A 12,867-nucleotide genomic window follows, 5' to 3' on the forward strand; every position below is an offset into this window, starting at 1 on the left:
AATTACTTTGTCGATTTTGTTTTGTTTTGCTTTATCGATACCAGTAGTAGACAAAATTTTTTTGTTGTTGAAAATTTAATTGCCCTATTATTATTACCGTGATAAAGAAGTTGTTGGTTTGTTTACCTTTTTTTGTGGAAAAAAATTTATTTAGGAAGGCTTTAACGTAGAGGGATGAGTAGTCTTTTTTAACGGGGTTCTGATATTTATGACACCCTTAAACATAGCTGGCGCATGTTTGATATCAGATTTGTATTTAGGTTTGAATTTTCGGCAGAAGTATTATGCCCCCCCTCAACCCTGATAAGGAAAAATTTAATCAAACATTTTAAATTATGGGTTTTTTTCAAGTGGCAGTAGTAAATCAAAATTCGTAAAAACCTCTACAAAACGTGCGATTTATATTGTTTTTTTGGAAATACTTACAATTGAAAATTGGATTAGCATTTTAACGGCAGCATTGGGGAAAGCTTTTTGTTTGTCTGTGGAGGTTGTTGATTTCGATATGTCTCTATAGCTGATGCTATAAAGAAAAGCTTTTCTATGTAATGTCATCCAATAAATACAACAAACAATTGCGAAGTATTTGAATACAACTTGATTTCAAAGAATAATACTTCGGTGTAAGTTATATGTAAACATTGTTAAAACTTTTCTATTTGGCCGTGAAATATTTTTTCAAACAGGTCAGCTTGTTATGTCGGGCGCACTTAGACTATTCCGTCACATGTGATATAACACAAAAAAATCCGTTTTTAAACTGTTGCTAAAATTAACCTCCCAGCAAAAAAAGCGTCTCCAAAAAAGTAGTGAAAATGTAATTTTTGGATCAGGAAGTGGTGCAAAATTGGCGCAGAAGTGATAAATTTAACATGGGCTTGTCATAGGACGGGTGTCCACCATTTCATAAAGCGTTGCACTGAATAATTTCCATATTATTTTTATAGAAAATTTTGTTAAAATTTTATTTCTATAGAAAATTTTGTCTAATTTTTTTTCTATAGAAATTTTTGTCAAAACTTTATTTCGATAGAAAATTTTCTCAAAATTTTATTTCTATAGAAAATTTTTGCAAAATTTTGTTTCTACAGAAAATGTTTGCAAAATTTTATTACTAAAGAAAATTTTGTAAAAATGTTATTTCTATCGAAAAATTTGTCAAAATTTTATTTCTATAGAAAATTTTGTCAAAATTTTATTTCTATAGAAAATTTTGTCAAAATTTTATTTCTATAGAAAATTTTGTCAAAATTTTATTTCTATAGAAAATTTTGTCACATTTTTATACCCACCACCATAGAATGGTGACGGTGGTATAATAAGTTTGTCATTCCGTTTGTAACACATCGAAATATCGATTTCTGACTATATAAAGTATATATATTCTTGATCAGGGAGAAATTCTAAGACGATATGAACATGTCCGTCTGTCTGTCTGTCTGTTGTAATCACGCTACAGTCTTCAATAATGAAGCAATCGTGCTGAAATTTTGCACAAACTCGTTTTTTGTCTGCAGGCAGGTCAAGTTCGAAGATGGGCTATATCGGTCAAGATTTTGATATAGTCTCCATATAAACCGACCATCTCGATTTGGGGTCTTGGGCTTATAGAAATCGTAGTTTTTATCCAATTTGCCTGAAATTTGAAATCTAGATGTATTTTATGACCATAAAGAGGTGTGCCAAAAATTGGTGTTTTGGTATAGCCCCCATATAGACCGATCTCCCGATTTTAAATATTGGGTTTATAGAATCCGTAGTTTATATACAATTTGCCTGAAATTGGAAATTTATAGGTACTTTAGGACCATAAAGAGATGTGCCACAAATGGTGAGTATCGGTCCATGTTTTGGTATAGCCCCCATATAGACCGATCTCCCGATTTTACTTCTTGGGCTTATAGAAACCGTAGTTTTATCCAATTTGCCTGAAATTGGAAATCTAGAGGTATTTTCGGGCCATAAAGAGGTGTGCCGAAAACGGTGAGTATCGGTCCATGTTTTGGTATAGCCCCCATATAGACCGATCTCCCGATTTTACTTCTTGGGCTTATAGAAACCGTAGTTTTATCCAATTTGCCTGAAATTGGAAATCTAGGGGTATTTTCGGGCCAAAAAGAGGTGTGCCGAAAACGGTGAGTATCGGTCCATGTTTTGGTATAGCCCCCATATAGACCGATCTCCCGATTTTACTTCTTGGGCTTATAGAAACCGTAGTTTTATCCAATTTGCCTGAAATTGGAAATCTAGGGGTATTTTCGGGCCATAAAGAGGTGTGCCGAAAACGGTGAGTATCGGTCCATGTTTTGGTATAGCCCCCATATAGACCGATCTCCCGATTTTACTTCTTGGGCTTATAGAAACCGTAGTTTTATCCAATTTGCCTGAAATTGGAAATCTAGAGGTATTTTCGGGCCATAAAGAGGTGTGCCGAAAACGGTGAACGATTTCCCAATTTAACTTCTAGAAACCGTAGTTTTTATCCGATTTGCCTGAAATTATAAATAGTCTGGTATTTAAGGCTCACAAAAACGTGTATCGGATTAAGTTTTTATCGGTCCATTTGGTAATGCCTCCATATAGACCGATTTCACTTCTTGAGAGTATAGAAGGCGCACTGATCATGAAAATTGCTTGAAACTCAATGTAAAATTTCCAGATTTTATTTCTCGGGTGAAAATCTACAGATTTAAGATTTCAAATCAAGACGTTATTTTATAATTTTCTTGCACACTTACAAAAGATGTTAATGATTCCTCTAAAACTCAAACAAAAATGGTTCTTATAAATCCAGAATCTGATATAGTCTTCATAGGTAAAATCTATAAATTTATCTTCGTAAAGTGTACTGGTTGAACTGCTCTGCTTGATCTGTCCTCAAACCCTCTGAAATTTCAAAGGGAACCCTAATATTTGATTCATGGTGGTGGATGTTTAAGATTCGGCCCGGCCGAACTTACTGCTGTATATACTTGTTTATAGAAAATTTTGTTAAAATTTTATTTTTATATAACATTTTGTTAAAATTTTATTTCTATAAAAAATTTTGTCAAAATTTTATTTCTATAGAAATTTTTGTCAAAATTTTATTTCTATAGAAAATTATGTCAAAATTTTATTTCTATAGAAAATTGTTGCAAAATTTAATTTCTATAGAAAATTTTGTCAACATTTAATTTCTATAGAAAATTTTGTCAAAATTTTATTTCTATAGAAAATTTTGCCAAAATTTTATTTCTATAGAAAATTTTGCCAAAATTTTATTTCTATAGAAAATTTTGTCAAAATGTCATTTCTATAGAAAACGTTTGCAAAATTTTATTTCTATAGAAAAATGTGTCAACATTTTATTTCTATAGAAAATTTTGTCACATTTTTTATATAAAATTTTGTTAAAATTTTATTTTTATACAAAATTTTGTTAAAATTTTATTTTTATATAAAATTTTGTTAAAATTTTATTTTTATATAAAATTTTATTTTTATATAAAATTTTATTTTTATATAAAATTTTGTTAAAATTATATTTTTATGGAAAATTTTTTCAACATTTTATTTCCATAGAAATTTTTGTCAAAACTTTATTTCTATTGAAAATTTTCTCAAAATTTTATTTCTATTGAAAATTTTCTCAAAATTTTATTTCTATAGGAAATTTTTAGCAAAATTTTATTTCTATAGAAAATTTTGTCAAAATTTTATTTCTATAGAAAATTTTGTCAAAATTTTATTGCTATAGAAAATTGTGTCAACATTTTATTTCTATAGAAAATTTTGTCAAAATTTTATTTCTATAGAAAATTTTGTCCAAATTTTATTTCTATAGAAATTTTTGTCAAAATTATATTGCTATAGAAAATTTTGTCAAAATTTTATTTCTATAGAAAATTTTGTCAAAATTTTATTTCTACAGAAATATTTGTCAAAATTTTATTTCTATAGAAAATTTTGTCAAAATTTTATTTCTATAGAAAGTTTTGTCAAAATGTTATTTCTATAGAAAATTTTGTCAACATTTTATTGCTATAGAAAATTTTGTCAAAATTTATTTCTATATAAAATGTTGACAAAATTTTTTTTCTACAGAACATTTTGTCAAACTTTTATTACTATAGAAAATTTTGTCAAAATTTAATTACTATAGAAAATTTTGTCAACATTTTATTTCTATAGAAAATTTTGTCAAAATTTTATTTCTATAGAAAATGTTGTCAACATTTTATTGCTATAGATAATTTTGTCAAAATTTTATTTCTATAGAACATTTTGTCAAAATTTAATTTCTATAAAAAATGTGTAAAAACACCAAGAATTCTACCACTCTACCAAACAGTAAAAATCTACTATTTTTGGTAAAATTGTACCAACTGTGGCCATCGTGGGTCTGAGACCAATAAAATGAGTTCAAGCTAACTATTCTGTTAAGTGCATAACTATTTTGGCAGTGCATGAAAAGCGTTTCAAAACTGCATGGTAGTTCATATTCATGCGACTTATGATAAACCAAGTAGAAATAATGAATACATCTGATAACAGAATTTTTGCAATTTTACCACAAACACGGTGGAATAAGAGCAGGGGAAACTACAATGCAGCAATAATGGGGAAACAAACAAAAAAATTGACTTCGATATTTCTGGGCAAAAGGAACACTAGACAATTCCTTAACAATGCTACTATGAGAAAAGTTATCATCAGCCCCGTCTTCATCATCATCATCATCACCATCAATATCATCATAATCATGATATGTTTTATTTCTATTGTCTACATGAATTCCCTCTTCAGACGAGTAATAAGTAAAGAGACAGAAGAATGGGAGTCAGGAGTAGCGATTGAAAAATAAAACAAAAGCAAATAAAGTTATTACAACATTAAAATTTGAATTTTTTTTGCATGACAGTAACAGCAACACAGAATCTTGAGAAGCTGAAGCACAAACCATGAGGACAAAAAGGCTAAGAAAAACGCATTTTTGTATTTTTTCTAACCATCTGCAAAAAAGGCAAAACACACATACACCGAAAAAAACAATATTGATTTCAGAATGCATCACTGAGAAAGATAATTTTTCTTAAGAAAATCCTGAATGATCGGGAAATTGGGAAAGAGGCCGAAACCTATTATAAGGCCACCATTAGAAAGAAGCAAGTTCAGAGAATAAGTTAAAAGTACATGATCAGAGAGTCTCCATTGTTGGAAGTTATCCTGAAGTATATTCTCTAGCTTTACGAAGAAGTATTCAAACACATGGGCTTCAAAATGTTTATCGGTTTCATATACCCTTTGCAGATGACCGGAACATTAAAGCTAATAAAAATAAGGGTAATAATGCGGGTGACCAACTATCCTACACAGATAAAAATATCACCGAAATATTTCCTATAAAAAGTTGATTGAAGTTGAAAATTTTTTCAATGAAAAGCCTAAGAGAGTTTAAACGAGTTATGGACATTTTTTTAATTTTTAATTAAAAATTTGTTTCAAACAATCAATTTGTTAATCAAACACTCGGTAGACTAAAGGCGATTTCGATTGGGAAAAAAGATGAAAAATTCTCGGAATTGATTTAAAATATGAAGGACACTGATATAGCCTTTGAGTCCTTTATCCCTCATAATATTATGAATTAACAATAAAAATTCTGAAAGTAATTGAAAATAGTTACCTTTTTTAATTAAAAAATTAATTAAGTTTTGCAAACAACATCAATTAAATTTTTATTGGAATCAATTAAAGAATTAATTGAAATTTGCTAAAGATATCAATTAATTTTTTAAACAAGTATTTTTTATGCCCAATTACAACTGTGATTGATGCTATCATTTTCGTAATTAAAGACATTTGAATTAAAAAAATTAATTGGATCAATTAAATTCGTGATTGAATCAGAAAATTTTTTTTTGTGTAGTATTCCTGAATAGAGGTGTGCAAGTGAGTAATATTTTACACACGTACATTCAAGACTCACGCACACTTGGTGTTTTATGTTCGTGAGCGGTATTATTTTCTTGAGCGTATGTTTCCAAAATTCCTTACTCACGCACACTCACAAATATATTATTTTCGGGACTCTCGCACACACACGACAATTGGTTGGTTAATCATGCTCACGCCATTAGCGTGGCTCACTCGTGAGGCCTATATACACTGAAAAAAATATTTACGTGATATTAAAATAACTTAAATTTTAGGATGCGCAATTTACAAAATATTAAGGACAAATTTCTTTAAAACAATAAAATTTTTATAAAGTTTATAATTTTTGCTTCAACTTTATTTTTATTAAATTTAGGACACAATTTTTTAGTTTAAAGTTTTTGTTTTTGGTTTTTGGTTTGAAGTTTTAGTTTTTCTTTGGAATCAAGAAAACATTTTTTAAAGTGTCCTTTATAAATAGGATTTTTTAACTGGTATTTTATATTCGAGAGAAGGAAAATTCGATAAATGAAATCTGCATCGTAATTTTAATTTTATTGATTCTAGATTTAAAGTCAGATAAGTAGCTAAAAAATGTCCTTATTTTAAAGAAGCCGCATCTTTGGCTTGGAGCTAATACCAAAATCCTTAAGGGCAAGTCAAAATCTTTGGATCCAAGAAAATTTTTTTGTGAGTGTGGGACACAGAAATTGGTGGAGATGGCGAGAAAGCTTGCATATGTGATGGACTCTTATATTGAGATTATATAGCCGCTACACTAAATGCGAAGTTCTAAAATTAACGGAATGTGGGAAATGGTGCAGCACTAATACATCTCCCTGGCTCTGTGGAAAAGTGCACGGATAGAAGAAATACAATATAGTCCAATGGTCACAAAGTCTGTTGGAATATGTAGAATAACTTGAACTGAAATGCCTATTAAAGGCAAGGGAACACTTCCTATAGCACTGGCCTTTTCTTTCATGAAATGAAGATTTCAAAACTATTGAAACGTTTTATCATCAGTGTGTGCATCGAAATAAAACAAAACACAAAAATTTTTTTGAGTGTCTGCATACAACTCCCACCAAATAAAAAAGATTTTGTTTTTGCAAATGGAAATTCAACGTCGTGAATCAATTTTTCATATTTTCCTATGCTTTGTTTTTCCATTTGAAACGATGTCTTAACATGCTATCTGCTCCTACTTCAGTGGCTACCAATTTGTTTGAACAACTTCACCACCCATGCTTACACACATGCTTCCTTGCCAAGCAATCTAAACTGGAGCATTGGATATTCACAAGACAACAAGAGATGATTGTTATGTTGGATTTTGACATCTTCAAGTGGCAAAAATATAACGAGAGTCTTACACATAAGGAATACCAAAAGGGGGTGTATTGAGCACTCTTTTCACTTCTGTTAAGAGTTGAAAAACAGAAAACAAGCATGAACATGTAGGGAAAAGCAATCTTTTTGGTAAAAACTGTAGCATCATATGTTAATTTTTATTAAATCAATTTATTTTTAATTAAAACTCAATTAACAGGACTTAAGGGAGGAAAAACAAAGTAAAAACAAGTAAAGAAGCAGAAAGTATGGGAGTGAAGAAACTTAAGTACCTTACACAAAAGAATTTTCCTCACTACCACTGTATGAGTGGTGAAGTTCCAGAAGTCATAACTTAAAAGATTTTACTAATTGTGACATCATACAAATAAGTTAATACATTTTCTTAAATTGAAGACAATTTATTAAAAATAAAATTGTAAACGAGCTTATTCTACACAAGCCTAGCAATACCTGTTTCATCACAGGCTATAGTGAATTTCCATAGTCTCCGGTATAGATCTGGCAGAAGGAGATGAGTCATTTTGGGTCTTATATCACTGTTGCCACAGTTGGTAGAATTCTACCAAAAAATGGTAGATTTGTTACTGTTTGGTAGAATTATTGATGTTTTGATAGATTTTGCAAAATATTCCTCTCAATAAATTTTCTATAGAAATAAAATTTTGACAAGATTTTCTATAGAAATAAAAGCTTGACAAAATTTGCTATTGGAAATAAAATTTTGACAAAATTTTCTATAGAACTAAAATTTTAATAAAATTTCCTTTGAAATAAAATTTGGACAAAACTTTGTACAGAAATATAATTTTGCCAAATTTTTTATAGAAATAAAATTTTGACAAAGTTTTCTATAGAATTTTTTCGTTTACAATTTTGACAAAATTTCCTATAGAATAAAATTTGGACAAAATTTTCTATAGAAATAAAATTTTGACAAAATTTTCTATAGAAATAAAATTTTGACAAAATTTTCTATAGAAATAAAATTATGGCAAAATTTGCTATGGAAATAACAACTTGACAAAATTTTCTATAGAACTAAAATTTTAACAAAATTTCCCTTGAAATAAAATTTTGACAAAACGTTCTATAGAAATATAATTTTGACCAAAATTTCTATAGAAATAAGATTTTGACAAAATTTTCTATAGAATTTTTTCATTTACAATTTTGACAAAATTTCCTATAGAATAAAATTTGGACAAAATTTTCTATAGAAATAAAACGTTGACAAAATTTTCTATAGAAATAAAACTTAGACAAAATTTTCTATAGAATTAAAATTATGGCAAAATTTGCTATGGAAATAAAATTTTGACAAAATTTTCTATAGAAATAAAGTTTTGACAAAATTTTCTATAGAAATAAAATTTTGACAAAATTTGCTATTGAAATAAAATTTTCACAAAATTTTCTATAGAAATAAATTTTTGACAAAATTTTCTATAGAAATAAAATTTTCTATAGAAATAAAATTTTGACAAAATTTTCTATTGAAATAAAATTTTATCAAAATTTCCTTTGAAATAAAATTTTGACAAAACTTTCTATAGAAATACAATTTTGACAAAATTTTCTATAGAAATAAAAAATTGACAAAATTTTCTATACAATTTTTTTGTTTACAATTTTGACAAAATTTTCTATAGAAATAAAACAATTTTGACAAAATTTCCTATAAAAATAAAACTTTAACAAAATTTTCTATAAAAATAAAGTTTTAAAGTTTTAAATTTTGGAAAAGTTTGCTATAGAAATAAAATTTTGACAAAATTTTCTATAGTAATATAATTTTGACAACATTTTCTATAGAAATAAAATTTTGACAAAATACAATTTTGACAAAATACAATTTTGACAAAAAAAAAAATTACAAAACTTTCTATATAAATTAAATTTTGACAAAATTTTCTATAGAAATAAATTTTGACAAAATTTCCAATAGAAATAAAATTTTGACAAAATTTTCTATAGAAATAAAGTTTTGGCAAAATTTTCTATAGAACTAAAATTTTGACAAAATTTTCTATAGAACTAAAATTTTGACAAAATTTTCTATAGAAAAAAGAAATTTAACAAATTTTTCAATAGAAATAAAATTTTGACAAAATTTTCTATAGAAATAAAATTTTGACAAAATTTTCTATAAAAAATAAAATTTTGACAAAATTTTCTATAGGATTAAAATTTTGACAAAGTTTCCTATAGAAATTGTGACAAAGTTTCCGATAGCAAATTTTGACAAAATTTACTATAGAACTAAAATTGTGAGAAATTTTTCTGTAGAACTAAAATTTTATATGCAAAACTTAACCAATTTTCGTGAAGTAATTCTGAGGGTAAAATCTAAAAAATAAAACAACAAATTAATATTAATTATTTTTAACATTTATCTCATTATTATTTATATCATTATTATTTTTTTTCTCATTTTTTAACATATCCAATAAGGGGCTAATTGTCGGTATATTGCATGGTCCTTTTCTGATGACAAAAATTCTACGCCCCAATATTGCATATGCACGTTCGGTACACTCAAATTCACAACGATTGACATAGGTAATACCATTTGTAGCACAAACTGGATCCCAAAAGCGTAAATTACAGGGACAATAGATGCCTAGAACCGTATTATGGTATGAACTTAGAACTAGCATAAGAAATATTACGAATATTAAAAATTTCATGATCGAAATTAATTGTCTCGTCTATTGTTTCGTGAACTGTTCAAAGAGATTGCCTAATTACAACTAAAAAATCGAATGTAAAAGTGATCTCTTAATCTATACTCTCGCGAATGGTGAGTTTAATTTATGTGTGTGTGTATCGTTGTGTGTTTCATAGCAAAAACAATAAATATCATTAGCAGTTAGCAGTAAACATATGTGTGCCCTAAATGAACAATAGATGGGTTCGACCAAACTAAGAGAACAACATTTAATTATTGAAAATCTGCCAGACTGCACTTAAAGGGTATCTTTAAAAGTTATTTAATTTTGTTTTTTAATTAGTAAATTAAAAGCTTTGGGCGAAAACTTTTATAATTGTTGGTTATTCACACGTTTATTCAATTGCGTTTAATAATCCCACCTTTCGACCGTATCTAATTATTTATTATCAAATGTAAACTTTATAGTACTGTGGAATAAAAGTAGCTACTATGAACTTATGCATATATATGCATACCCAGCAAAAAATGGAAGTTGTTCCACAAAGAGCAGGCCGGGACCCTCCATCAATTTTTGTCCACTTCCAATGAAGTTATTTTGGACAAGTCTTAGCAAATACGCTATTTGGCTGTTTAAAGTGAAAATTTAATTCTTGGAGAATTATATGTTGCAAAAAATGAATAGAAACTCAAGAAAATAAATAAAAATATAATGAACAAGTGAGGAAAGTCAAAAGTCGGGCGGGGCCGACTATATTATACCCTGCACCACTTTGTAGATCTAAATTTTCGATACCATATCACATCCGTTAAATGTGTTGGGGGCTATATAAAGGTTTGTCCCAAATACATACATTTAAATATCACTCGATCTGGACAGAATTTGATAGACTTCTACAAAATCTATAGACTCAAAATTTAAGTCGGCTAATGGACTAGGGTGGAACACAATATTAGTAAAAAAATATGGTAAACATTTAAATCTGAAGCAATTTTAAGGAAACTTCGAAAAAGTTTATTTATGGTTTATCGCTCGATATATATGTATTAGAAGTTTAGGAAAATTAGAGTCATTTTTACAACTTTTCGACTAAGCAGTGGCGATTTTAGAAGGAAAATGTTGGTATTTTGACCATTTTTGTCGAAATCAGAAAAACATATATATGGGAGCTATATCGAAATCTGAACCGATTTCAATCAAATTTGGCACATATGACTATATTACTAATTGTACTCCTAGTGCAAAATTTCAACCAAATTGGGCCAAAACTCTGGCTTCTGGGGCCATATAAGTTCATATCGGGCGAAAACTATATATGGAAGCTATATCTAAATCTGAACCGATTTCAACCAAATTTGGCACGCATAGCTACAATGCTAATTCTACTCTCTGTGCAAAATTTCAATTATATCGGAGTAAAAGATTGGCCACTGTAGTCATATGAGTGTAAATCGGGCGAAAGCTATATATGGAAGATATATCTAAATCTGAACCGATTTCAACCAAATTTGGCACGCATAGCTACTATGCTAATTCTACTCTCTGTGCAAAATTTCAATTAAATCGGAGTAAAATATTGGCCTCTGTGGTCATATGAGTGTAAATCGGGCGAAAGCTATATATGGGAGCTATATCTAAATCTGAACCGATTTCAACAAAATTTGTATATGCACACAAAAAAAAATTCTGATTCAATCACGAAATTAATTGATCCAATTAATTTTTAATTGAAATGTCTTCAATCACAGAAATGATAGTATCAATTAAAAAATTAATTGAAGGTCAATTAAAAAGTTAATTGTTCCAATTAAAAAATTAATTGATACTATTATTTTTGTGATTGATTTTTGTTTCAATTAAAAAAATTGTTGAATCAATTAAATTTTTAATTGAATATTTTTTAAAACTCAATTAAAATTTTAATTGGAAAAATTTTCGTGAAAATTTTTTGTGTGTGGGAGCTATATCTAAATCTGAACCGATTTCCACCAAATATGACACACATAACTATAATGCTAATTCTACTCCCTGTGCAAAATTTCAACTAAATCGGAGCAAAAAATTGGCCTCTGTGGGAAAAGGAGTGTAAATCGGGCGAAAGCTATATATGGGAGCTATATCTAAATCTGAACTGATTTGGATGATATTTTGCAAGTTTTTCGAGACTCATAAAATATTCGGATGTACGGAATTTGAGGAAGATCGGTTGATATACACGCCAATTATGACCAGATCGGTGAAAAATATACATGGCAGCTATATCTAAATCTGAACCGATTTTTTCCAAAATCAATAGGGATCGTCTTTGAGCCGAAACAGGACCCTATACCAAATTTTAGGACAATCGGACTAAAACTGCGAGCTGTACTTTGCACACAAAAATACATCAACAGACAGACAGACAGACAGACGGACATCGCTAAATCGACTCAGAATTTAATTCTATGACGATCGGTATACTAAACGATGGGTCTCAGACTTTTCCTTCTTGGCGTTACATACAAATGCACAAACTTATTATACCCTGTACCACAGTAGTGGTGAAGGGTATAAAAATAAGAAATATTTCTTCATTTGTCATCGTCTGACATTTATGGAAATAATGTTTACGTTGGCGATAAATAAAGCCAGTTTAGATAAATATAGAAACTTATTTTGAGAATCTATTTCATATTTAATAATTTGTTATTTATAATTTCATCCAAGCTAACATTACCCTTTTCGTTTCACTTTCAACAAAAAATAATTCTTCCAAATTTATGCCATAGCACGTCCTCATTAAATTTACACATGCATGTAACTGCAAATAAAAGCAAACGATACAATTTAGAACAAGTGCAGATCAAACCAAGATTATCATCAAACCAACGAGAACAGAATCGAATATCGTCATCCCTAATTCATAGACCCTGTTTGTTATTTA

General features: G+C 28.5%; 1 protein-coding gene across 1 annotated transcript; it reads right to left on the minus strand.

Moving 5' to 3' along the window:
- Window positions 1-9,641: 9,641 nt before the first annotated feature.
- On the minus strand, window positions 9,642-10,034 carry LOC142225168 (uncharacterized). Its single transcript, XM_075294946.1, has one exon. The coding sequence runs from the start codon at window positions 9,960-9,962 to the stop codon at window positions 9,648-9,650; it is 315 nt and encodes a 104-aa protein (XP_075151061.1). The 5' UTR covers window positions 9,963-10,034; the 3' UTR covers window positions 9,642-9,647.
- Window positions 10,035-12,867: the final 2,833 nt, after the last annotated feature.

Source organism: Haematobia irritans, chromosome 2 (assembly GCF_050003625.1).
Source record: "Haematobia irritans isolate KBUSLIRL chromosome 2, ASM5000362v1, whole genome shotgun sequence".
Classification (NCBI taxonomy): domain Eukaryota; kingdom Metazoa; phylum Arthropoda; class Insecta; order Diptera; family Muscidae; genus Haematobia; species Haematobia irritans.